At 37.7% G+C, this 27,532-nt stretch overlaps 3 protein-coding genes across 3 annotated transcripts; all 3 read left to right on the forward strand.

Annotated features, from left to right (window-relative positions):
• Positions 1-1,017: 1,017 nt before the first annotated feature.
• Positions 1,018-27,362, forward strand: LOC145889123 (uncharacterized). Its single transcript, XM_082980006.1, has 18 exons — positions 1,018-1,153; positions 1,278-1,363; positions 1,534-1,971; positions 2,104-2,268; positions 2,333-2,422; positions 2,753-2,893; positions 3,370-3,480; positions 4,268-4,378; positions 13,117-13,188; positions 13,510-13,620; positions 19,151-19,222; positions 19,544-19,654; positions 25,186-25,257; positions 25,579-25,689; positions 25,821-25,892; positions 26,170-26,337; positions 26,534-26,610; positions 27,058-27,362. The coding sequence occupies exons 2-18, from the start codon at positions 1,300-1,302 to the stop codon at positions 27,103-27,105; spliced, it is 2,034 nt and encodes a 677-aa protein (XP_082836132.1). The 5' UTR covers positions 1,018-1,153; positions 1,278-1,299; the 3' UTR covers positions 27,106-27,362.
• Positions 5,793-8,517, forward strand: LOC145888853 (uncharacterized). Its single transcript, XM_082979720.1, has 9 exons — positions 5,793-5,876; positions 5,944-5,991; positions 6,818-6,927; positions 7,035-7,187; positions 7,242-7,370; positions 7,431-7,534; positions 7,592-7,786; positions 7,943-8,178; positions 8,387-8,517. Exons 1-9 carry the CDS (start codon positions 5,864-5,866, stop codon positions 8,434-8,436), a joined length of 1,038 nt encoding a protein of 345 aa, XP_082835846.1. The 5' UTR covers positions 5,793-5,863; the 3' UTR covers positions 8,437-8,517.
• Positions 22,743-23,716, forward strand: LOC145888855 (uncharacterized). The gene is made up of 3 exons (XM_082979723.1): positions 22,743-22,878; positions 23,003-23,088; positions 23,259-23,716. The coding sequence occupies exons 2-3, from the start codon at positions 23,025-23,027 to the stop codon at positions 23,714-23,716; spliced, it is 522 nt and encodes a 173-aa protein (XP_082835849.1). The 5' UTR covers positions 22,743-22,878; positions 23,003-23,024.
• Positions 27,363-27,532: the final 170 nt, after the last annotated feature.

Here is a 27,532-nt window from a genome sequence, read left to right on the forward strand (position 1 = left end):
ATTTCTAGTTACAACGTACAGATAATAAGTTATTAGACAAAATATGCAGTGACATCACTAAAAATTTTCTGCTTATTTTTCCAAAAATTTGGTTTCAAACAACGACAATTTACGAAAAAAGTTCAAATACAAAGGTACAACTTTGTTATGTTTATGTGAAACTACAGCCCTTGCGCCTTCCGTTGGTAAAAACCTCAAGTCGTTACGCGCACTACAGGCCGCATCTCTCAATTAAATCCTAAAAATTGAGTTTTAGAAGTCATTTGTTATTGTGCACCTGGTTACAGTTTCTCTTGTTTGCCAAAAACAATCGCCGGGTCTGATGACTCATGAAGGGGGACTACTATTGCTGAACAGAAAAAAATTGATTGCAGCTGCATTAAGACAGCACATTGGGGGGTTTTGCAAAGGCTAACTGCTAAATTGTCAGTCCTAGGGGGTGTACAAACAGCCCCGGTGGGGCCCCAAGACAATTACAAGACATCTAATTCTTCATGAATTGTGTAGAGGAGGGTTGGTGGCTTCACTTAATCGCAAATGGAGGTAACTTTCTGTGATTCATTTTTTCACAAAACAAACCTACACTTTTTTCTGCTTTTTTGACCAAAATAATGGCCAACAGAGGGTCAAAATGCCCCCGGGGGAGCAGTTTAAGTAGTTATTTCGATTATAAATTTGGCCACAATTCCTTGCCAAGGGTCCGCACTAACAGAAAATCACAAATTGAACATACTTTCTGTGATTCATTTTTTCACAAAATCAACCTCAATATTTGGGTAGTTTTTCAGCTACATGTACAACAGCACCCTCTACCAATTTACTGCCTGACTAATAACCCTGAAAAACAAACTAAAACTGCCCCAAACACGCTGAAAATCGCCCTGGCAACAGCCTGTTCATCTGCGCTCATTCAACCAAAACACTGGCGCCCATGCATGACCCATTGCATTGTTACACATAATTTTACTCTGTTACGCAGGACAGAGTTCGAGAAGGGCAATTCCCAACCGGAAAAGTCTTTTCCATAGAAATACAGAGATGCGGCCTTCAGCGTGAGATATGCGCGAAAGAAAAAAGGCGCTCTGCTGTCTGGCCAAAGCCAATGTATTGGCTTGGTGGGGCTTAAAGGGAAACAGTTGAGCAAATTTGCGAGGTGAGTGGTAGAGCCTTCATGTCACAGCAACAGTTGCGTGTATTGGAGGCAACAACAATGTACTCAGGAGCCCTGAAAAAAGTGTGTCAGAAATTGGCCGACTTACCACTATTTATTATTAAAGTTTTAGAAGTGAAATTGTTAAAATGAGTAAACCATCAGAAAGCACATCAGCTTCACAAGAAAGCGAAGTTTCTCGACAACCCGAAGGTATATTTGTCACCAATTCTGGTTAACACAGTAATTAAACATCCTATGACTAACATATCAGGAAAAATCTTCATAATTTTTTTTCATACTTACGTTGTTTTCATCAGTATAGTTCTGAAACAATCATGATATTTTTTCAAACTGTAATATCACAGTTTCTACATTTAAAGATGAATCAACTGAGCTGATAGAGAAGTTTGTGAAGTCCATTAAAACTAAAAACTATTCTGCCGCGAACGAAGCAAAGTCGCAAATATTGGAGTCATTTCTACGCCAGGGGTTGAATGGAGATGTCGTAAAAACAAGTGCTGAGAAATACAGAGAGAAAGGAAACCATTTTGCCGCGATTTTATTCTACACCCTAGCATCGGACTTGTACCAAACTGACAGTAGCGGAGAACTAGTGGTTAGAGGTCTGAGGGATTGTGTGGGCGGCATAAAAGAAAATATTACTACTTTGCTGAATCCAACTTGGAAGTTTTGGAATTTGTTTCGAAACCGAGATATAGTTTGTGATTACGTCATTCCATTCATGCAAGAGATCAGACTAAAAATACAGCATGTGAAAAATGTTCAGCCAGAATTCGCATGTTTATGTGAAGTTGAATGTTTAAATTACATCGAATGGAGTCAACGCTTACTGAAAGATTACTCTTCAGAAGAAGCAACAAATAAACTTGGACTTGAAATGATGAGAAATCAATTTGGTGAAAATGCTGTAAAGTACACAATTTTTGCAGTGTTTTTGAACAACCTTGGCACTGTGTATGGAATTCAGCGCAGATTTAATGAGAGTGGATATTATTTAAAACGAGCAATTCACGCTTTTAATCAGGCCAAAGACCTAAACACAGAAAGAGAGAAGTGGATTCAAAAATGTACCCAGGACCTGGAAAGAGTTCAAAGTCAGTAGAAATGTAATTTTATTGAGAACGCTAATTTTTTTCTGATCGAAGTTGTTTTTTTAAGAAAAACTTTCTCCGTCTGCTTTAAGCTTTGGATCATTCAGACGTTCTAGCTTCGGGTCATCTGTCGATGCAATGACAAAAGTCCAATGGGGTAAACTATCTTTTTTTAAACCTACTATTGGGCAAATTTATCTAGATGGGATCCAATAATTCCATCCAAGTGCAAATGACTCATGAATGTTTATGGGGGTCTTAATATTATTCATTGCTTGGAAGGATTGTACTGCTGCAAAGGCTTTGGTCCACCAATCCATAAAACTTATCGATGCCGCCCCCCAAAAAATTATCTACTAGAATGGCTGGGAAGCATTTTAGTAAATAACTAGAAGTAATACCATGCTTTCGAATAGCAAGGCAGGGCCGCCCCACTGCGCAGGCCCTTTATATTTGGCGATCACAGTTCTAATATTCTGATCATAAGGTTCAAAGGCTTCGCTGCCAAGGCATTGTAGCCAAACTGACCACTCTTTACCAAAAGCATCCCCACCTGGGAAAGAATCACCCCCACGCTCACCCCCTTGGTATGGATTACCAATAGCATCGTTCCACAGTTTCGCAGCAGGTAATCTAGCGTTACATAAATTTGCCTTATACCTCATTGTCTAAATTCAACAATTTATATATCTGCATACGAAAATGGTCGCGTGTGTGTGTGTGTGTGTGTGTGTGTGTGCAATGAGGATTCCGGTATTTCATCGTATTTACAATCGACTACGGGTAATTGAACTTTTTTTCTTTTGCGCAAACAGACGCGTGAATAATATTTTTCCAGCAGTGGTTTGCGACATGGCAGTGTTTGGTCGATGATTAGAACCTGCATGCGCACGTTTCTCAATAACCGCTCTGTTTTAAAAACTGATTCTAATGGTTGACATTTGGCATAGTTGATCACTCGGAGGTTGAGTAGTATAGGATTTTAAACCACAGAAAAAACTACATGACCACGAAACATGTTCATAACCTCATACAAGTAAATAATCTAACAGAATAGTTGGAAAGCAATTGACAACAAAGATATTTTTTATTTTGAAAAATCAGTCCCATTCGAACGCGAAGCACCCTCAGCTAGGAAAGTATCATACCCACGTATTCATCAAGCACGATTGGGATCTAGATTACAAGCAGCACACTCCTCCATGGCGGAAAAAGGTAATCCAGCTTTCAGTACCTTTACCTTTCCTCTTTATGTAAATCCAACAATTTATATATCAGCATACGAAAATGGTCGTGTGTGTGTGTGTCCAACACCCGCAGAAATGTCTCACTCAGCCACAAAAGCGACCTGGAGTGACCGCATAAGAGATTTTTCGCCCATTATGCTCAGGTGTTTGTCACCTGACGATAGCGCGTCTATGTTTGGCGCAATCAGGCGAGTGAATAATCTTCTTCCAGCACTGGTTTTCGAAATGGCAGTGCTTGGTCGATGATAAGAGCCTGCATGCGTACCTTTTTCAATAATCGCACCGTTTTATTAACTGATTTAAAGGGTTGATATTTGGGGTAGTTGATCACTCGGCTGTTAAGTGGTTCATGATTTTAAACCATAGAAAAAAGTGCATGGCCACAAAACTTGTTTATGCCCTAAAAGATGAAAATAATCTAATAGAATAGTTGGAAAGCAAGTGGCAACGAATTGGATTTTTTTTGAAAAATCAGCCCAATTCTTACACAAACCGCCCGCAGCTAAGAAAGTATCATCCCGAAGTTTTCAGGAAATCTAGCTTTCAATACATTTACCTTACCTCATTATGTAAATCCAACAATTTGTACTTATCCATACAAAATGTGCGTGCGTTGAGTAGTATAGGATTTTAAACTACAGAAAAAATTACATGACCACGAAACTTGTTCATGACCCCATACAATAAGTAAATAATCCAATAGAATAGTTGGAAAGCAATTGACAACAAAGATATTTTTTATTTTGAAAAATCAGTCCCATTCTTACGCAAAGCACCCTCAGCTAGGAAAGTATCATACCCACGTATTCATCAAGCACAATTGGGACCTAGATTACAAGCAGCACACTCCTCCATGGCGGAAACAGGTAATCCAGCTTTCAGTACCTTTACCTTTCCTCATTATGTAAATCCAACAATTTGTACATATCCATACGACATGTATGTGTGTGTTTTAACAAGGTCGAATGTAGCATAACTACTTATATTTCCTTGACAGCACAAAGTATCGGGGATGATTCAAGTGATGAGGATTTCAATATTTCAATGATTTCACGTCCGGTTACTAAGGGTAAATTAACTGAAACATATTTCTCAAGCACGATTCGTGAAAGGGTGAAGTATTTTAAAAAGGTTATAGGTTGTTTACCTCGACTTTTTGTTTTTCCACCGACAAAATCAAGATCGTTAAAAAATGTAGCAGTCACACAAAAGGTGAATATCCGGTCGGTAATTAATTAGTTTCGCCCGATACAAAACCACAAACACCCGCAGACATGTCTCACTCAGCCACGAATGCGACCTGGAGTGACCCCATAAGAGATTTTCATTAGGTTTTCGTCATCCAGAGATGAGGAATCGACATTTGACAGTCAACACTTCACCAGAAGCATTCCCATCACGTAGGAAAGAATTACACTTTCGAAGATCACGAACAAAACATTCCTCTATGGCGGATACAGGTAACACATAAATTTTATTTACTTTTAAAAGTCAGCCTCATTATCACCATGTTTAGTCGTATCACCATTGGACCGTGCATGTCTTCCAGCATACTACTTAATGACAAAAGCAGGTAATCTAACTTTCATTACCTTTGCCTTATGTGTGTGTGTGTGTGTGAGTCCATTTTAACAAGGTCGGTTGTAGTATAACTACTTATATTTGCTTGACAGCAAAAGATACCGAGGATGATTCAAGTTATGAGGATTCCAGTATTTCAATGTATTCACGTCCGGTTATGGGTAAATTAACTTTTTATCTTTGGCGCATCAGGCGAGTGAATAATCTTTTTCCAGCACTGGTTTGCGACATGGCAGTACGTGTTTGGTCGGTGATACGAGCCTGCATGCGTACCTTTCTCAACAAACGCCCCAATACAGGAAAATAATTTAATGAATAGTTGGAAAGCAAATTAGTAAATAACTTTTCCCCATCTTTACGCAAAGCACCCCCTCCTGGGAAAGTATTATCCCGACGTTTGCCCGAATCACATTTGGAACATACAACATATATTTCTGCACGATACGTGGAAGGGTGAAATATTTTAAAAAGGTTGTAGGTTGTTTACCTCGACTTTTTGTTTTCCACCGACAAAAGAAACGGCCCCAAAAAATGTAGCAGTCACACAAAAGGTAAAAACCCGGTGGGTAATTAATTATTTTTGCCCGGAACAAAACCACAAATAACCACAAAAATGTCTCACTCAGCCAAGAATGCGACCTGGAGTGACCGCATAATAGATTTTCACTAGGTTTTATAATCCAGGGATTTTGACAGAAGGCTCTTCACCAAAAGCACCACTACCCTGGAAAGAATCATATTTGCGAAGGAGCTCACGAACAACACACTCCATGGAGTATACAGGTATTCCAGCTTTCAATACCTTTACCTTACCTCATTGTCTCAATCCAGGTAGAATATTGCTTTACAGAACAAGATGTCGGGAATGACGAGGATTTCAACGCTTATGAATCACAGGGTATAATTATTTTGTCGGAACATTCGAGTGCAAACAAATAATATATGGAAATTTTAGCAAACCGTTCAGTCGAAATCGCAAACTTTTATGAAGACGAAGTCAGAAACAAAATATTTAATTCTTAAACGCTACATTTAAATTGGTAAAGTATTTTAGCAACAGAAAAAATTACCTGGCCACAAAACTTGTCCACGCCCAAACACAAGAAAATATTCAAATGGAATAGTTGAAAAGCGAATAGGAACACATTACATTTTTTATTTTTAAAAATCAGCTCCAAGACCCCCACGTTTACTCGAATCACGCTGGAGAAGTGGATTACAAACACCACACTCCTCCATGGCAAAAACCTTTACCTTATGTGTGTGTGTGTACAAATTAGTGAGTGTGACCACCGTAAAAGAGGGATTCCACTACCGTAAAGCTTTGGTACCACGTCCCCCAACAAGTCTGCGTGATCTGAAAACTTCCTGGCGTCGACGCATTCCCTCTTTGAGGGCTAATTAAGTGTTTCGGTTTGTCAAAATATTTTCTTGTAACGTAATGATTACTTCATATTCCACCTGTGTAAGAGGTTCAAGCTACATGGATGTTTTTTTCACTTACCGTAAATACGCTAAATATTTTTTCCGGGAACTTTGGAATAAAACGGTTTAGTTTTTAAGCCAACAAACTTCATTTTCGCGACAACCCTTACTTTCAAGGGGCAATTGAAACTTATTTGAAAAAAATTAAATGATACTTTCAACAAAAACACGTCAAAAACTTCATGGTTGACAAATTGCAAAAATATTGACCTGTAACTAAACGTTGAATCAATTTTAAGATTTTTCCATGACCCCAAGGACAGGAGGAACAACCGTTTTGCATAAATATTGGAAGCACCCTCCTGTACGAACCGAACATAGCAATATAACAACTGACGTATCGGTAAGCGTTTATTTTTTTTCAAACTTATTGTTTACCGCCTTCTGCACGAATATTATGCAAGAACACAATTTACACGGTAATTACTAGTTTTAAACAACATGTTTGGATTGTAGAAATACGTTCACCACCAGAAAACATCAAAAGTGATCGGAATAAAAGGAGGGGTGATTGAAATTGGAGGATGTACGATTTCTATCCCAAGTGAGGTCTTGGCGAAAAACGAGGAAATCAACGTGGAAATACTTTACGGAATAAAAGACCCAACAGTAAGAGAATATAAGGGTTTGTTACTGTTGGTAAAAGACACACTGCACTTACAGAAAGAGGAACGTAGCAGCATGCAGCTCACTCCCTTGATAGTGCTACAACCGCATGGATTAAAATTTAAAGGGGAAATTGAAATCAGTTTGCCGACATGTTATAGAACAGACCACGATATGTTAGTACAAGTAAGTATTACTAACAATACAATATTACGTGTAGACCTAGAAATTGTGTAAATATTCCAGGTATTGAGAGCTGGAGACGATGGTGATGACTTTTATGTGATGGAAAATATATCCATGAAACCACGAACCTACACTTTAACGTTTCGTATCACCAAATTTTCATGGTAAAATTATAGAACATTCCAATACTCTGCAATGTTTAGTCAATTAATTTTTGACAGGTATTCCGTTTTTCCACTATCACTACAACATTTCTTAGGACTCTCAAAGGAAATGTCACTTATCGTGGCTGTTCCCTCTGGACCATGTGTAGCTCCAATTCAAATTGTTGCGTCTTTGCTCATATGTGACAACATCGCTGCAACAAAAGATATAAATCCTCTTCAAAAACTTATCGAAACAACATTTGGGGTTACGTAAGTTTCAATATGTTGGCTATGATACGTTTATATACGAGAGCTGAGATCGCCGAATATAAAGGACCTGCGCAGTGGGGCCTTGCTATGCGAAAGCATGGTAATATCGGCGTCTTTTGGATACGTCATTGGAGTTTAAAAAAGCGTTTTATGCAGACGGGGGGATGAAGATCTCATAGCAAGTCTGACCAGCGACGAAGTTGAGTTTGATGAAGAGGAAAAAACAATTCCAGGAATTTGGAAGAAAACGAGATTTGAAATTCAGTTCATGTTGAAAAATCGTCGTGAAATCAGCATTGGTGACAACAAAATTAAAGTTGTTGTCAAATCAGCCCAATTGCAGACTACGTTGCTAGAACCGACAGATGTCTTCATAAGAAAAGAATTGATAGGTAGGGGGCTAATATATTAATATATAGACTTAAACAATTCCGTTTCCTCTAAACTGTCAAAAATAAATAATGACTCTGACGAAGTGCACTCGTTGAAAAGAGTGATTAGAAATATTTGATTTACGTCTAATTGCTTTGTCCAAGTGTTATCAAGATTAGATTAATTTTTTAGAGTGCAGTGTTTCAATCCTAGTGAATGTTTTTTCAGTTACTCCAACCAACTACGACATCAGAGCAGAAAATCTCCATTTTTCGTAGATTCTCGGTGGGTTCTGCTTAATTGTTATGAATAAGCCCACTTTGCAATGCTGTGTGCGAATTATAAACTTTGTAATTGCCTTCAAACTTTAAAGCGATGAAATTCAACGACGTTGAAAGTTTGTTATTTTGGTTTGTTTCATTGTGCAGAGACGATGTTTCTAATTGTTTTCCATTAAATGGAGATTTAAACAGTTTCGAATATCATTAAGATGTAGATACAGTTGTTTCGATGTTTTGGGACAACCGGGGCCGTAGCATTAGTGGATTTCTGCCAGTTGTGTGGCCTAGGGCGTCGTACAGCGTTTTGTATCTGATGTTTGGTACACAACGGATCGACGTTCACCGAAAAGCACAACGACGTGGATAATTTCTGCGTCTGCTAGTTTGAAGTCTGGTTTAACGCCAAGGTCAACAGTTGCACTTATGAGACCTAATATGTTAAAACAATGTAAATATTGGCGTGCTGTCGTTTTTAGTTCCAGTTGATTTTCAAAAATAAATACGTTTGCCTGAGCAAAAAGGATTTCTATTAAAATATATCGTGTTGAATTCCAGTCACGGAGAATAATTTTGCGCACCTATATATCAGTTACAAAAGAGGGCCCATCCATTATCAGTCGGTATCATTCGGTTAATCAAAGGGCTTAAAAACACATTTGTATATGTGACATTTTGTGAAGTTTAACCATTATTTATTTCATCTTAGGTCAGAACACAAAAAAGTTTTGTTTACCTGCACAGATGTAATGGTTCCTTTCCTGGTGGTGGTGATTCTTTCCTGCATTGTACCCATGTCAGTGGCCAGAGTAAGTTGGTAACCCACAGCTGACGGGATACGACCCAGCAGAGCAGATACCTCAGAACCAGCCTGTGTAAACCTTTGTGACAGAAACAGTGTCAGTATATACAGCAAAAGCATTTATTATCGTCTACTTAAATGATTGACAAAAACACTGATCAATACAACTAATACGATGATAAACAGTATACAGAAATTTTTGGCTCAGTTGTGTTTATTTATACCTGATGACGCGAGAGGTACTCCGAAAGCTAGTGTGCAATTTTTTAATACAAAAGTCAGTCTTCTTAAAGGGTTCAGTTCGTTGGCTTGAAGGAAAGGTAACATAAATAGCAAATGACTTACTTACCTTGTGACCTGTAACTCTTACATTATTATAAACAAACAAAATTGTGCACACCTACTACAAATGTGACAGTCATTCTTGTGGCATAAACAAGAGTGCCTAAATTTGCAAACAACAATTTGTTCTTTGTGGTTTAGAATCCAAAGTAACAACAATATGTCACTGGAAATAAATTGCTGAATAAGTTGTTGTAATATCGTCTTTAATCCGTAGTTCCTAGAGACAGCATTGCTGTTTTGTGTGTTCGTTTCTTTAAGTTCATACTTAAATATGCTTTGCAAATTTATTAAAAATGTGTTTTACCGCTTATGCCTTTATTACAAAACAAGTGGATTATTTGTTTGCTTGTGTTAGGGTGACACTCTGTTTTAAATTTGTATATTGAAGCAAACAAGTTCAGGATTGATATGAAACTGCTCATATAATATATTTAGTTGTAGCGAATTACAGTTTCTTGAAAACAATTTTAAAACCTGACAGGAAAATCATGTAATTTTTAGTTGGTCTTGCAAAATATCTTGTATGTTTTGCTTATTAGATATTCTTTCTGAGGATGTGAATCCTGTCATTGCTGTGTCTTCCAACTAAAATAATGAAGTGAAGTCTGTGCGGCCACAAAAGTGTTGGTTTCACCAATGATTATTTTCCTTCAAACTTATATGGAGAAATTCGTTTGTGTTTTTACTGAAGTAAAATCTAATCTTGAGAAGTCAAATCCCTTCGTCATCATCTCTTTATTTCTGTGGAAGAGAGTTTCTTGTTCGGGAAATGCCCTTCTCGAACTCTGTCCTGCGAAACAGAGTTAATTGTGTGTAACAATGCAACGGGTCATGCATGGGCTCCAGTGTTTTGGTTGAATGAGCACAAATGAACATGCTGTTGCCAGGGCGATTTTCGGCGTGTTTTGTTTTAGTATGGTGTAGTCCGGCGGTCAATTGGTAGAGGGTGCTGTTGCAAAACTGCCAAAATTTTAAGGTGGATTTTGTGGAAAATGAATCACAGAGAGTACATTCCATTATCCGTTAGTCACACCCCTTATCTCCAAATTCTGGTGGAAATTATTTGCGAGACCACTACCTTAAACAAAAAGTTAGGTTTAGCGAAGTTTTTAATTACGTACGAAATCGTACCCTGCTTGGAGTGTGTTCATTAAATTTAATCCTTCTCGTAAAAAAGTTGAGCAAATTTCGTTAAAGTTGTTTTCTGGAACATGGCGCCTTTCTGTAACAGCAGTTGGCGTAGGTACAGATCCTAAATAAATATTTGCTTAGCTTTATGGCAGCCTCTACTTTCGGCCAGCAAAAGTTCTCTCCTTTGTCGGAGAAATGCTGAATATGTTTAGTCTTGAAGGGTGGCAGATAATGACAAACTTACATCTGTAGTTAAAGTTTGGCGCTGTTTGGTGAAATACTGAATTGAAATCCGCAATCATGAGCAAGCCATTATCAGAAAGCCCATCAGCACCGTCGACTTCACAAGAAAGCGGAGTTGAGTTCGCTAAAAAGCCAGAAGGTATACCCCATGTTTATAACCTGTGTTGGTTAACACTGTAATTAACCATTGTTTGAATCTGTATTTTCGTTATCACAAATTTTACATTTAAAGATGAATCAACTAAGCTGATACAGAAGTTTGTGAAGTCCATTAAAACTAAAAACTATTTTGCCGCGAACGAAGCAAAGTCGCAAATATTGAAGTCATTTGTACGCCAGAGGTTGAATGCAGATGTCGTAAAATCAAGTGCAGACAAATACAGAAAGAAAGGAAACCATTTTGCCTCGATATTATTCTACACCCTAGCATCGGACTTGTACCAAACGAACTATAACGGGGAGCTTGTGGTGAGAGGTCTGAGGGATTGTGTGGGCGGCATAAAAGAAAATGTTACGACTTTGCTGAATTCAAATTGGAAATTTTGGGATTTTTTCCGAAACCGAGATATAGTTCGTAATTACGTCATTCCATCCATGCAAGAGACCAGACTCAAAATACAACATGTAAAAAATGTTCAGCCAGAATTTGTATGTTTATGTGAAGTTGATTGTTTAAATTACATCGAATGGAGTCAACGTTTACTGAAAGACTATTCTTCAGAAGAAGCAACAATTAAACTTGGACTTGAAATGATGAGAAATCAATTTGGTGACAATGCTGCAAATTATACAATTTTTGCACTGTTTTTAAACAACCTTGGCTGTGTGTATGAAGAAAAGCGCAAATTTAGTAAGAGTGCGAATTATTTGCAACAAGCAATTCACGCTTTTAATCAGGCCAAAGACTTCAAAACAGAAAGAGAGGAAATGGTTCAAAAATGCACCCAAGACCTAGTATTGTACTGCTGCAAAGGCTTTGGTTCCCCAATCCACAAAACTTATCCATGCCGTCCCCCACAGAAATTATCTAATAGAATGGTTGGGAAGCATATTAGTAAATAACTAGAAGTAATGCCATGCTTTCTCATAGCAAGGCAGAATCACCCCACTGCGCAGGCCTTTTATATTTGGCGATCGAAGCGCGATAATATTCTGATCATAAGGTTCGCAGGCTTCGCAGCAAAGCTGGATTAGCCACTTTTCAGTATTTCAGTAATTAAAATGAACTATTAAAATAGCAAGTAAGTAAATGATAAGATTTTTTTATTTTTTAAAATCGGCCAACTCTTTACCAAAAGCACCCTCACCTTGGAAAGAATCACCCCCACGCTCACCCGTTTCGCATGGATTATCAAAAGCACAGTCCTCCAGTTTCGCAGCAGGTAATCTGCGTTATATCAATCTGTTATATACATCGTCTAAATCAACATATTATTGTCTAAATTCAACAATTTATATACATGCATACGAAAATGGTCGTGTGTGCGTGTGTGTAGCAGTCACACAAAATGTAAATAACCGGTCGGTAATCAATTAATTTCGCCCGATAAAAAAACACCAACACCCGCAGAAATGTCTCACTCAGCCACAAAAGCGACCTGGAGTGACCGCATAAGAGATTTTTCGCCCATTATGCTCAGGTGTTTGTCACTTGACGATAGCGCGTCCGTCTGTGGCGCAATCAGGCGAGTGAATAATCTTCTTCCAGCACTGGTTTTCGACATGCCAGTGCTTGGTCGATGACAAGAGCCTGCATGCGTATGTTTGTCAATAATCGCATTGTTTTTATAACTGATTTTAATGGTTGATATTTGGGGTAGTTGATCACTCGGCTGTTAAGTGGTTCATGATTTTAAACCATAGAAAAAAGTGCATGGCCACAAAACTTGTTCATGCCCTAAAAGATGAAAATAATCTAAAAAAATAGTTGGAAAGCAAGTGGCAACGAATTAAATTTTTTTTGAAAAATTAGTCCCATTCTTACGCAAAGCACCATCAGCTAAGAAAGTATCATCCCGAAGTTTTCAGGAAATCTAGCTTACAGTACCTTTACCTTACCTCATTATGTAAATCCAACAATTTATACATATCCATACGACATGTATGTGTGTGTTTTAACAAGGTAGAATGCAGCATAACTACTTATATTTCCTTGACAGCACAAAGTACCGACGATGATTCAAGTAGCAATGAGGATTCCGGTATTTCATCGTATTTACAATCGACTACGGGTAATTGAACTTTTTATCTTTTGTGCAAACAGACGCGTGAATAATTTTTTTTCCAGCAGTGGTTTGCGACATGGCAGTGTTTGGTCGATGATTAGAACCTGCATGCGTACGTTTCTCAATAACCGCTCTGTTTTAAAAACTGATTCTAATGGTTGATATTTGGCATAGTTGATCACTCGGAGGTTGAGTAGTATAGGATTTTAAACCACAGAAAAAACTACATGACCACGAAACATGTTCATAACCTCATACAAGTAAATAATCTAATAGAATAGTTGGAAAGCAATTGACAACAAAGATATTTTTATTTTGAAAAATCAGTCCCATTCGCACGCGAAGCACCCTCAGCTAGGAAAGTATCATACCCACGTATTCATCAAGCACGATTGGGATCTAGATTACAAGCAGCACACTCCTCCATGGCGGAAACAGGTAATCCAGCTTTCAGTACCTTTACCTTTCCTCATTATGTAAATCCAACAATTTATACATATCCATACGACATGTATGTGTGTGTTTTAACAAGGTCGAATGTAGCATAACTACTTATATTTCCTTGACAGCACAAAGTATCGGGGATGATTCAAGTTACTATGAGGAATCCGGTATTTCATTGTATTCACAACCGGCTATGGGTAAATTAACTGAAACATATTTCTCAAGCACGATTCGTGAAAGGGTGAAGTATTTTAAAAAGGTTGTAGATTGTTTACCTCGACTTTTTGTTTTTCCACCGACAAAATCAAGATCGTTAAAAAATGTAGCAGTCACACAAAAGGTAAATACCCGGTCGGTAATTAATTAGTTTCGCCCGATACAAAACCACAAACACCCGTAGAAATGTCTTACTCAGCCATGAATGCGACCTGGACTGACCACATAAGTGATTTTCACCAGGTTTTTGTCATCCAGGGATGAGGACTCCACATTTGACACCAGAAGCATCCCCACGTTTATCCGCATCACACTGGCGAAGTGGATTACAAACATCACACTCACGCTTGGTGGACCATACCTCATTGCCGCGCTTTCGCTCCTACAATTTTTCCTCAATAGAACAAGATACCCGGAATCAGTCAAGTAACGAGGATTTCAATATTTTAATATTACCAAAATCTCTGAATCCATTATCATTTTCTACTATAACTGAATCAGTGCACAAGAGTTGTTTCAAGTAGTTCAAATTAGTGGGTGTGACGCACCACTGTAAAAGAGGGTTTCCACTACCGTAAATCTTTGGTACAATCTTGAAACTAAACGTTGAATCATTTTTTAGATATTCCCTCGACCCCAATGTTTCATTCAGAATTCGGTCTGTCTGGATATGTCGGCAACATAACAACAGACGTATCGGTAAGCGTTAATGTTTTTTTTGAGATGACGAGAACACAATGCACGGTAATTGCTTATTTTAAACAACGTTTTAATGAATCAATGTGAACACCAAGACGCAATGAAGCGAAAAAAACGAATCGCTACATTTGAAATTTTTGGGCGACGGTACTGTCTAGTAAACTGAAATTTTAGAGAGTTTTTTTGGTATAAGTTATGTATATACTTTTAGTTATTGCTTGTAAAAAGGCTTGTAAGCTTTGTTACACAGCTCAGACGTTTGCTAACTGATAGCAGATGAATATGACAGCACTTTTAAAAAAAATTTTTTTGTTTGTTTCTTTATGTGTTCAACTGGTAGTGTATATCAGCAAGTTGATGAAAAAAAGGCATAACATCAATATATATTGATAATTGAATAGACAAGCCTTCTGCCAGTGCATATAAAGCTTTTCCATGAAATAACAGAGACAATGTATAAAAAAGACAAGGAAAAAATCAGCTGTACGAATTTGAAGCTACCCCATTTACTGGATGACGCCCACAGCCACGCCCACAACTGTTTGATTCTTGTACAAATTGCATGAATATATGAATTGCATATTTGCATGAATTCCATATATACATAATGCTTTGATACCAAATTATGCATCAGGGATGTTACAGAGGTGACTGTAACATCACCAAATCACCATCATTGAACTTTTTGTGGATATGTTTTGGATATACCCTTCGAAAACCATTGGTTATTGTTATGCAGAGGAAAAAATTACTCAATGTTGGTTTATGTATTTGGCCATGCTCCAGAGATTATCATATTAGTCAATAATGTTTTGTTTCAATTGTGTTCAACGTAAATACAAAGCAAAACAAATTGTTATCTCCATATTTGCATGTAAATATATAATCATTGTGATGTCATAAGATGCTAAAAAACACACCATTAGAAAGGTGAGACCTTCCTCTACAATTCTTATGCAGATCATTACCAGGTACAACTTACAGATAAAAAGTTATTAGGCAAGGTATGCAATGATACCAAACATTTTTTGGCTAATTTTTCCATGCATCTGGATTTGCATGTAAATATATAGTCATTGTGACGTCATACAGCGAAAAAAACACACCATCGAAAAGGTCAGACCTTCCTCCACAATTCTTACGAAGATCATTTCTAGTTACAACGTACAGATAATAAGTTATTAGACAAAATATGCAGTGACATCACTAAAAATTTTCTGCTTATTTTTCCAAAAATTTGGTTTCAAACAACGACAATTTACGAAAAAAGTTCAAATACAAAGGTACAACTTTGTTATGTTTATGTGAAACTACAGCCCTTGCGCCTTCCGTTGGTAAAAACCTCAAGTCGTTACGCGCACTACAGGCCGCATCTCTCAATTAAATCCTAAAAATTGAGTTTTAGAAGTCATTTGTTATTGTGCACCTGGTTACAGTTTCTCTTGTTTGCCAAAAACAATCGCCGGGTCTGATGACTCATGAAGGGGGACTACTATTGCTGAACAGAAAAAAATTGATTGCAGCTGCATTAAGACAGCACATTGGGGGGTTTTGCAAAGGCTAACTGCTAAATTGTCAGTCCTAGGGGGTGTACAAACAGCCCCGGTGGGGCCCCAAGACAATTACAAGACATCTAATTCTTCATGAATTGTGTAGAGGAGGGTTGGTGGCTTCACTTAATCGCAAATGGAGGTAACTTTCTGTGATTCATTTTTTCACAAAACAAACCTACACTTTTTTCTGCTTTTTTGACCAAAATAATGGCCAACAGAGGGTCAAAATGCCCCCGGGGGAGCAGTTTAAGTAGTTATTTCGATTATAAATTTGGCCACAATTCCTTGCCAAGGGTCCGCACTAACAGAAAATCACAAATTGAACATACTTTCTGTGATTCATTTTTTCACAAAATCAACCTCAATATTTGGGTAGTTTTTCAGCTACATGTACAACAGCACCCTCTACCAATTTACTGCCTGACTAATAACCCTGAAAAACAAACTAAAACTGCCCCAAACACGCTGAAAATCGCCCTGGCAACAGCCTGTTCATCTGCGCTCATTCAACCAAAACACTGGCGCCCATGCATGACCCATTGCATTGTTACACATAATTTTACTCTGTTACGCAGGACAGAGTTCGAGAAGGGCAATTCCCAACCGGAAAAGTCTTTTCCATAGAAATACAGAGATGCGGCCTTCAGCGTGAGATATGCGCGAAAGAAAAAAGGCGCTCTGCTGTCTGGCCAAAGCCAATGTATTGGCTTGGTGGGGCTTAAAGGGAAACAGTTGAGCAAATTTGCGAGGTGAGTGGTAGAGCCTTCATGTCACAGCAACAGTTGCGTGTATTGGAGGCAACAACAATGTACTCAGGAGCCCTGAAAAAAGTGTGTCAGAAATTGGCCGACTTACCACTATTTATTATTAAAGTTTTAGAAGTGAAATTGTTAAAATGAGTAAACCATCAGAAAGCACATCAGCTTCACAAGAAAGCGAAGTTTCTCGACAACCCGAAGGTATATTTGTCACCAATTCTGGTTAAGACAGTAATTAAACATCCTATGACTAACATATCAGGAAAAATCTTCATAATTTTTTTTCATACTTACGTTGTTTTCATCAGTATAGTTCTGAAACAATCATGATATTTTTTCAAACTGTAATATCACAGTTTCTACATTTAAAGATGAATCAACTGAGCTGATAGAGAAGTTTGTGAAGTCCATTAAAACTAAAAACTATTCTGCCGCGAACGAAGCAAAGTCGCAAATATTGGAGTCATTTCCACGCCAGGGGTTGAATGGAGATGTCGTAAAAACAAGTGCTGAGAAATACAGAGAGAAAGGAAACCATTTTGCCGCGATTTTATTCTACACCCTAGCATCGGACTTGTACCAAACTGACAGTAGCGGAGAACTAGTGGTTAGAGGTCTGAGGGATTGTGTGGGCGGGATAAAAGAAAATATTACTACTTTGCTGAATCCAACTTGGAAGTTTTGGAATTTGTTTCGAAACCGAGATATAGTTTGTGATTACGTCATTCCATTCATGCAAGAGACCAGACTCAAAATACAGAATGTTAAAAATGTTCAGCCAGAATTTGCATGTTTATGTGAAGTTGATTGTTTAAATTACATCGAATAAAGTCAACGTTTACTGAAAGATTATTCTTCAGAAAAAGCAACAATTAAACTTGGACTTGAAATGATGAGAAATCAATTTGGTGACAATGCTGCAAATTATACAATTTTTGCACTGTTTTTAAACAACCTTGGCTGTGTGTATGAAGAAAAGCGCAAATTTAGTAAGAGTGCGAATTATTTGCAACAAGCAATTCACGCTTTTAATCAGGCCAAAGACTTCAAAACAGAAAGAGAGGAAATGGTTCAAAAATGCACCCAAGACCTAGTATTGTACTGCTGCAAAGGCTTTGGTTCCCCAATCCACAAAACTTATCCATGCCGTCCCCCACAGAAATTATCTAATAGAATGGTTGGGAAGCATATTAGTAAATAACTAGAAGTAATGCCATGCTTTCTCATAGCAAGGCAGAATCACCCCACTGCGCAGGCCTTTTATATTTGGCGATCGAAGCGCGATAATATTCTGATCATAAGGTTCGCAGGCTTCGCAGCAAAGCTGGATTAGCCACTTTTCAGTATTTCAGTAATTAAAATGAACTATTAAAATAGCAAGTAAGTAAATGATAAGATTTTTTTATTTTTTAAAATCGGCCAACTCTTTACCAAAAGCACCCTCACCTTGGAAAGAATCACCCCCACGCTCACCCGTTTCGCATGGATTATCAAAAGCACAGTCCTCCAGTTTCGCAGCAGGTAATCTGCGTTATATCAATCTGTTATATACATCGTCTAAATCAACATATTATTGTCTAAATTCAACAATTTATATACATGCATACGAAAATGGTCGTGTGTGCGTGTGTGTAGCAGTCACACAAAATGTAAATAACCGGTCGGTAATCAATTAATTTCGCCCGATAAAAAAACACCAACACCCGCAGAAATGTCTCACTCAGCCACAAAAGCGACCTGGAGTGACCGCATAAGAGATTTTTCGCCCATTATGCTCAGGTGTTTGTCACTTGACGATAGCGCGTCCGTCTGTGGCGCAATCAGGCGAGTGAATAATCTTCTTCCAGCACTGGTTTTCGACATGCCAGTGCTTGGTCGATGACAAGAGCCTGCATGCGTATGTTTGTCAATAATCGCATTGTTTTTATAACTGATTTTAATGGTTGATATTTGGGGTAGTTGATCACTCGGCTGTTAAGTGGTTCATGATTTTAAACCATAGAAAAAAGTGCATGGCCACAAAACTTGTTCATGCCCTAAAAGATGAAAATAATCTAAAAAAATAGTTGGAAAGCAAGTGGCAACGAATTAAATTTTTTTTGAAAAATTAGTCCCATTCTTACGCAAAGCACCATCAGCTAAGAAAGTATCATCCCGAAGTTTTCAGGAAATCTAGCTTACAGTACCTTTACCTTACCTCATTATGTAAATCCAACAATTTATACATATCCATACGACATGTATGTGTGTGTTTTAACAAGGTAGAATGCAGCATAACTACTTATATTTCCTTGACAGCACAAAGTACCGACGATGATTCAAGTAGCAATGAGGATTCCGGTATTTCATCGTATTTACAATCGACTACGGGTAATTGAACTTTTTATCTTTTGTGCAAACAGACGCGTGAATAATTTTTTTTCCAGCAGTGGTTTGCGACATGGCAGTGTTTGGTCGATGATTAGAACCTGCATGCGTACGTTTCTCAATAACCGCTCTGTTTTAAAAACTGATTCTAATGGTTGATATTTGGCATAGTTGATCACTCGGAGGTTGAGTAGTATAGGATTTTAAACCACAGAAAAAACTACATGACCACGAAACATGTTCATAACCTCATACAAGTAAATAATCTAATAGAATAGTTGGAAAGCAATTGACAACAAAGATATTTTTATTTTGAAAAATCAGTCCCATTCGCACGCGAAGCACCCTCAGCTAGGAAAGTATCATACCCACGTATTCATCAAGCACGATTGGGATCTAGATTACAAGCAGCACACTCCTCCATGGCGGAAACAGGTAATCCAGCTTTCAGTACCTTTACCTTTCCTCATTATGTAAATCCAACAATTTATACATATCCATACGACATGTATGTGTGTGTTTTAACAAGGTCGAATGTAGCATAACTACTTATATTTCCTTGACAGCACAAAGTATCGGGGATGATTCAAGTTACTATGAGGAATCCGGTATTTCATTGTATTCACAACCGGCTATGGGTAAATTAACTGAAACATATTTCTCAAGCACGATTCGTGAAAGGGTGAAGTATTTTAAAAAGGTTGTAGATTGTTTACCTCGACTTTTTGTTTTTCCACCGACAAAATCAAGATCGTTAAAAAATGTAGCAGTCACACAAAAGGTAAATACCCGGTCGGTAATTAATTAGTTTCGCCCGATACAAAACCACAAACACCCGTAGAAATGTCTTACTCAGCCATGAATGCGACCTGGACTGACCACATAAGTGATTTTCACCAGGTTTTTGTCATCCAGGGATGAGGACTCCACATTTGACACCAGAAGCATCCCCACGTTTATCCGCATCACACTGGCGAAGTGGATTACAAACATCACACTCACGCTTGGTGGACCATACCTCATTGCCGCGCTTTCGCTCCTACAATTTTTCCTCAATAGAACAAGATACCCGGAATCAGTCAAGTAACGAGGATTTCAATATTTTAATATTACCAAAATCTCTGAATCCATTATCATTTTCTACTATAACTGAATCAGTGCACAAGAGTTGTTTCAAGTAGTTCAAATTAGTGGGTGTGACGCACCACTGTAAAAGAGGGTTTCCACTACCGTAAATCTTTGGTACAATCTTGAAACTAAACGTTGAATCATTTTTTAGATATTCCCTCGACCCCAATGTTTCATTCAGAATTCGGTCTGTCTGGATATGTCGGCAACATAACAACAGACGTATCGGTAAGCGTTAATGTTTTTTTTTGAGATGACGAGAACACAATGCACGGTAATTGCTTATTTTAAACAACGTTTTAATGAATCAATGTGAACACCAAGACGCAATGAAGCGAAAAAAACGGATCGCTACATTTGAAATTTTTGGGCGACGGTACTGTCTAGTAAACTGAAATTTTAGAGAGTTTTTTTGGTATAAGTTATGTATATACTTTTAGTTATTGCTTGTAAAAAGGCTTGTAAGCTTTGTTACACAGCTCAGACGTTTGCTAACTGATAGCAGATGAATATGACAGCACTTTTAAAAAAAATTTTTTTGTTTGTTTCTTTATGTGTTCAACTGGTAGTGTATATCAGCAAGTTGATGAAAAAAAGGCATAACATCAATATATATTGATAATTGAATAGACAAGCCTTCTGCCAGTGCATATAAAGCTTTTCCATGAAATAACAGAGACAATGTATAAAAAAGACAAGGAAAAAATCAGCTGTACGAATTTGAAGCTACCCCATTTACTGGATGACGCCCACAGCCACGCCCACAACTGTTTGATTCTTGTACAAATTGCATGAATATATGAATTGCATATTTGCATGAATTCCATATATACATAATGCTTTGATACCAAATTATGCATCAGGGATGTTACAGAGGTGACTGTAACATCACCAAATCACCATCATTGAACTTTTTGTGGATATGTTTTGGATATACCCTTCGAAAACCATTGGTTATTGTTATGCAGAGGAAAGAATTACTCAATGTTGGTTTATGTATTTGGCCATGCTCCAGAGATTATCATATTAGTCAATAATGTTTTGTTTCAATTGTGTTCAACGTAAATACAAAGCAAAACAAATTGTTATCTCCATATTTGCATGTAAATATATAATCATTGTGATGTCATAAGATGCTAAAAAACACACCATTAGAAAGGTGAGACCTTCCTCTACAATTCTTATGCAGATCATTACCAGGTACAACTTACAGATAAAAAGTTATTAGGCAAGGTATGCAATGATACCAAACATTTTTTGGCTAATTTTTCCATGCATCTGGATTTGCATGTAAATATATAGTCATTGTGACGTCATACAGCGAAAAAAACACACCATCGAAAAGGTCAGACCTTCCTCCACAATTCTTACGAAGATCATTTCTAGTTACAACGTACAGATAATAAGTTATTAGACAAAATATGCAGTGACATCACTAAAAATTTTCTGCTTATTTTTCCAAAAATTTGGTTTCAAACAACGACAATTTACGAAAAAAGTTCAAATACAAAGGTACAACTTTGTTATGTTTATGTGAAACTACAGCCCTTGCGCCTTCCGTTGGTAAAAACCTCAAGTCGTTACGCGCACTACAGGCCGCATCTCTCAATTAAATCCTAAAAATTGAGTTTTAGAAGTCATTTGTTATTGTGCACCTGGTTACAGTTTCTCTTGTTTGCCAAAAACAATCGCCGGGTCTGATGACTCATGAAGGGGGACTACTATTGCTGAACAGAAAAAAATTGATTGCAGCTGCATTAAGACAGCACATTGGGGGGTTTTGCAAAGGCTAACTGCTAAATTGTCAGTCCTAGGGGGTGTACAAACAGCCCCGGTGGGGCCCCAAGACAATTACAAGACATCTAATTCTTCATGAATTGTGTAGAGGAGGGTTGGTGGCTTCACTTAATCGCAAATGGAGGTAACTTTCTGTGATTCATTTTTTCACAAAACAAACCTACACTTTTTTCTGCTTTTTTGACCAAAATAATGGCCAACAGAGGGTCAAAATGCCCCCGGGGGAGCAGTTTAAGTAGTTATTTCGATTATAAATTTGGCCACAATTCCTTGCCAAGGGTCCGCACTAACAGAAAATCACAAATTGAACATACTTTCTGTGATTCATTTTTTCACAAAATCAACCTCAATATTTGGGTAGTTTTTCAGCTACATGTACAACAGCACCCTCTACCAATTTACTGCCTGACTAATAACCCTGAAAAACAAACTAAAACTGCCCCAAACACGCTGAAAATCGCCCTGGCAACAGCCTGTTCATCTGCGCTCATTCAACCAAAACACTGGCGCCCATGCATGACCCATTGCATTGTTACACATAATTTTACTCTGTTACGCAGGACAGAGTTCGAGAAGGGCAATTCCCAACCGGAAAAGTCTTTTCCATAGAAATACAGAGATGCGGCCTTCAGCGTGAGATATGCGCGAAAGAAAAAAGGCGCTCTGCTGTCTGGCCAAAGCCAATGTATTGGCTTGGTGGGGCTTAAAGGGAAACAGTTGAGCAAATTTGCGAGGTGAGTGGTAGAGCCTTCATGTCACAGCAACAGTTGCGTGTATTGGAGGCAACAACAATGTACTCAGGAGCCCTGAAAAAAGTGTGTCAGAAATTGGCCGACTTACCACTATTTATTATTAAAGTTTTAGAAGTGAAATTGTTAAAATGAGTAAACCATCAGAAAGCACATCAGCTTCACAAGAAAGCGAAGTTTCTCGACAACCCGAAGGTATATTTGTCACCAATTCTGGTTAACACAGTAATTAAACATCCTATGACTAACATATCAGGAAAAATCTTCATAATTTTTTTTCATACTTACGTTGTTTTCATCAGTATAGTTCTGAAACAATCATGATATTTTTTCAAACTGTAATATCACAGTTTCTACATTTAAAGATGAATCAACTGAGCTGATAGAGAAGTTTGTGAAGTCCATTAAAACTAAAAACTATTCTGCCGCGAACGAAGCAAAGTCGCAAATATTGGAGTCATTTCTACGCCAGGGGTTGAATGGAGATGTCGTAAAAACAAGTGCTGAGAAATACAGAGAGAAAGGAAACCATTTTGCCGCGATTTTATTCTACACCCTAGCATCGGACTTGTACCAAACTGACAGTAGCGGAGAACTAGTGGTTAGAGGTCTGAGGGATTGTGTGGGCGGGATAAAAGAAAATATTACTACTTTGCTGAATCCAACTTGGAAGTTTTGGAATTTGTTTCGAAACCGAGATATAGTTTGTGATTACGTCATTCCATTCATGCAAGAGACCAGACTCAAAATACAGAATGTTAAAAATGTTCAGCCAGAATTTGTATGTTTATGTGAAGTTGATTGTTTAAATTACATCGAATAAAGTCAACGTTTACTGAAAGATTATTCTTCAGAAAAAGCAACAATTAAACTTGGACTTGAAATGATGAGAAATCAATTTGGGGACAATGCTGCAAATTATACAATTTTTGCACTGTTTTTAAACAACCTTGGCTGTGTGTATGAAGAAAAGCGCAAATTTAGTAAGAGTGCGAATTATTTGCAACAAGCAATTCACGCTTTTAATCAGGCCAAAGACTTCAAAACAGAAAGAGAGGAAATGGTTCAAAAATGCACCCAAGACCTAGTATTGTACTGCTGCAAAGGCTTTGGTTCCCCAATCCACAAAACTTATCCATGCCGTCCCCCACAGAAATTATCTAATAGAATGGTTGGGAAGCATATTAGTAAATAACTAGAAGTAATGCCATGCTTTCTCATAGCAAGGCAGAATCACCCCACTGCGCAGGCCTTTTATATTTGGCGATCGAAGCGCGATAATATTCTGATCATAAGGTTCGCAGGCTTCGCAGCAAAGCTGGATTAGCCACTTTTCAGTATTTCAGTAATTAAAATGAACTATTAAAATAGCAAGTAAGTAAATGATAAGATTTTTTTATTTTTTAAAATCGGCCAACTCTTTACCAAAAGCACCCTCACCTTGGAAAGAATCACCCCCACGCTCACCCGTTTCGCATGGATTATCAAAAGCACAGTCCTCCAGTTTCGCAGCAGGTAATCTGCGTTATATCAATCTGTTATATACATCGTCTAAATCAACATATTATTGTCTAAATTCAACAATTTATATACATGCATACGAAAATGGTCGTGTGTGCGTGTGTGTAGCAGTCACACAAAATGTAAATAACCGGTCGGTAATCAATTAATTTCGCCCGATAAAAAAACACCAACACCCGCAGAAATGTCTCACTCAGCCACAAAAGCGACCTGGAGTGACCGCATAAGAGATTTTTCGCCCATTATGCTCAGGTGTTTGTCACTTGACGATAGCGCGTCCGTCTGTGGCGCAATCAGGCGAGTGAATAATCTTCTTCCAGCACTGGTTTTCGACATGCCAGTGCTTGGTCGATGACAAGAGCCTGCATGCGTATGTTTGTCAATAATCGCATTGTTTTTATAACTGATTTTAATGGTTGATATTTGGGGTAGTTGATCACTCGGCTGTTAAGTGGTTCATGATTTTAAACCATAGAAAAAAGTGCATGGCCACAAAACTTGTTCATGCCCTAAAAGATGAAAATAATCTAAAAAAATAGTTGGAAAGCAAGTGGCAACGAATTAAATTTTTTTTGAAAAATTAGTCCCATTCTTACGCAAAGCACCATCAGCTAAGAAAGTATCATCCCGAAGTTTTCAGGAAATCTAGCTTACAGTACCTTTACCTTACCTCATTATGTAAATCCAACAATTTATACATATCCATACGACATGTATGTGTGTGTTTTAACAAGGTAGAATGCAGCATAACTACTTATATTTCCTTGACAGCACAAAGTACCGACGATGATTCAAGTAGCAATGAGGATTCCGGTATTTCATCGTATTTACAATCGACTACGGGTAATTGAACTTTTTATCTTTTGTGCAAACAGACGCGTGAATAATTTTTTTTCCAGCAGTGGTTTGCGACATGGCAGTGTTTGGTCGATGATTAGAACCTGCATGCGTACGTTTCTCAATAACCGCTCTGTTTTAAAAACTGATTCTAATGGTTGATATTTGGCATAGTTGATCACTCGGAGGTTGAGTAGTATAGGATTTTAAACCACAGAAAAAACTACATGACCACGAAACATGTTCATAACCTCATACAAGTAAATAATCTAATAGAATAGTTGGAAAGCAATTGACAACAAAGATATTTTTATTTTGAAAAATCAGTCCCATTCGCACGCGAAGCACCCTCAGCTAGGAAAGTATCATACCCACGTATTCATCAAGCACGATTGGGATCTAGATTACAAGCAGCACACTCCTCCATGGCGGAAACAGGTAATCCAGCTTTCAGTACCTTTACCTTTCCTCATTATGTAAATCCAACAATTTATACATATCCATACGACATGTATGTGTGTGTTTTAACAAGGTCGAATGTAGCATAACTACTTATATTTCCTTGACAGCACAAAGTATCGGGGATGATTCAAGTTACTATGAGGAATCCGGTATTTCATTGTATTCACAACCGGCTATGGGTAAATTAACTGAAACATATTTCTCAAGCACGATTCGTGAAAGGGTGAAGTATTTTAAAAAGGTTGTAGATTGTTTACCTCGACTTTTTGTTTTTCCACCGACAAAATCAAGATCGTTAAAAAATGTAGCAGTCACACAAAAGGTAAATACCCGGTCGGTAATTAATTAGTTTCGCCCGATACAAAACCACAAACACCCGTAGAAATGTCTTACTCAGCCATGAATGCGACCTGGACTGACCACATAAGTGATTTTCACCAGGTTTTTGTCATCCAGGGATGAGGACTCCACATTTGACACCAGAAGCATCCCCACGTTTATCCGCATCACACTGGCGAAGTGGATTACAAACATCACACTCACGCTTGGTGGACCATACCTCATTGCCGCGCTTTCGCTCCTACAATTTTTCCTCAATAGAACAAGATACCCGGAATCAGTCAAGTAACGAGGATTTCAATATTTTAATATTACCAAAATCTCTGAATCCATTATCATTTTCTACTATAACTGAATCAGTGCACAAGAGTTGTTTCAAGTAGTTCAAATTAGTGGGTGTGACGCACCACTGTAAAAGAGGGTTTCCACTACCGTAAATCTTTGGTACAATCTTGAAACTAAACGTTGAATCATTTTTTAGATATTCCCTCGACCCCAATGTTTCATTCAGAATTCGGTCTGTCTGGATATGTCGGCAACATAACAACAGACGTATCGGTAAGCGTTAATGTTTTTTTTGAGATGACGAGAACACAATGCACGGTAATTGCTTATTTTAAACAACGTTTTAATGAATCAATGTGAACACCAAGACGCAATGAAGCGAAAAAAACGGATCGCTACATTTGAAATTTTTGGGCGACGGTACTGTCTAGTAAACTGAAATTTTAGAGAGTTTTTTTGGTATAAGTTATGTATATACTTTTAGTTATTGCTTGTAAAAAGGCTTGTAAGCTTTGTTACACAGCTCAGACGTTTGCTAACTGATAGCAGATGAATATGACAGCACTTTTAAAAAAAATTTTTTTGTTTGTTTCTTTATGTGTTCAACTGGTAGTGTATATCAGCAAGTTGATGAAAAAAAGGCATAACATCAATATATATTGATAATTGAATAGACAAGCCTTCTGCCAGTGCATATAAAGCTTTTCCATGAAATAACAGAGACAATGTATAAAAAAGACAAGGAAAAAATCAGCTGTACGAATTTGAAGCTACCCCATTTACTGGATGACGCCCACAGCCACGCCCACAACTGTTTGATTCTTGTACAAATTGCATGAATATATGAATTGCATATTTGCATGAATTCCATATATACATAATGCTTTGATACCAAATTATGCATCAGGGATGTTACAGAGGTGACTGTAACATCACCAAATCACCATCATTGAACTTTTTGTGGATATGTTTTGGATATACCCTTCGAAAACCATTGGTTATTGTTATGCAGAGGAAAGAATTACTCAATGTTGGTTTATGTATTTGGCCATGCTCCAGAGATTATCATATTAGTCAATAATGTTTTGTTTCAATTGTGTTCAACGTAAATACAAAGCAAAACAAATTGTTATCTCCATATTTGCATGTAAATATATAGTCATTGTGATGTCATAAGATGCTAAAAAACACACCA

The sequence above is a fragment of the Ascidia mentula genome, chromosome 2 (assembly GCF_947561715.1).
Source record: "Ascidia mentula chromosome 2, kaAscMent1.1, whole genome shotgun sequence".
Classification (NCBI taxonomy): domain Eukaryota; kingdom Metazoa; phylum Chordata; class Ascidiacea; order Phlebobranchia; family Ascidiidae; genus Ascidia; species Ascidia mentula.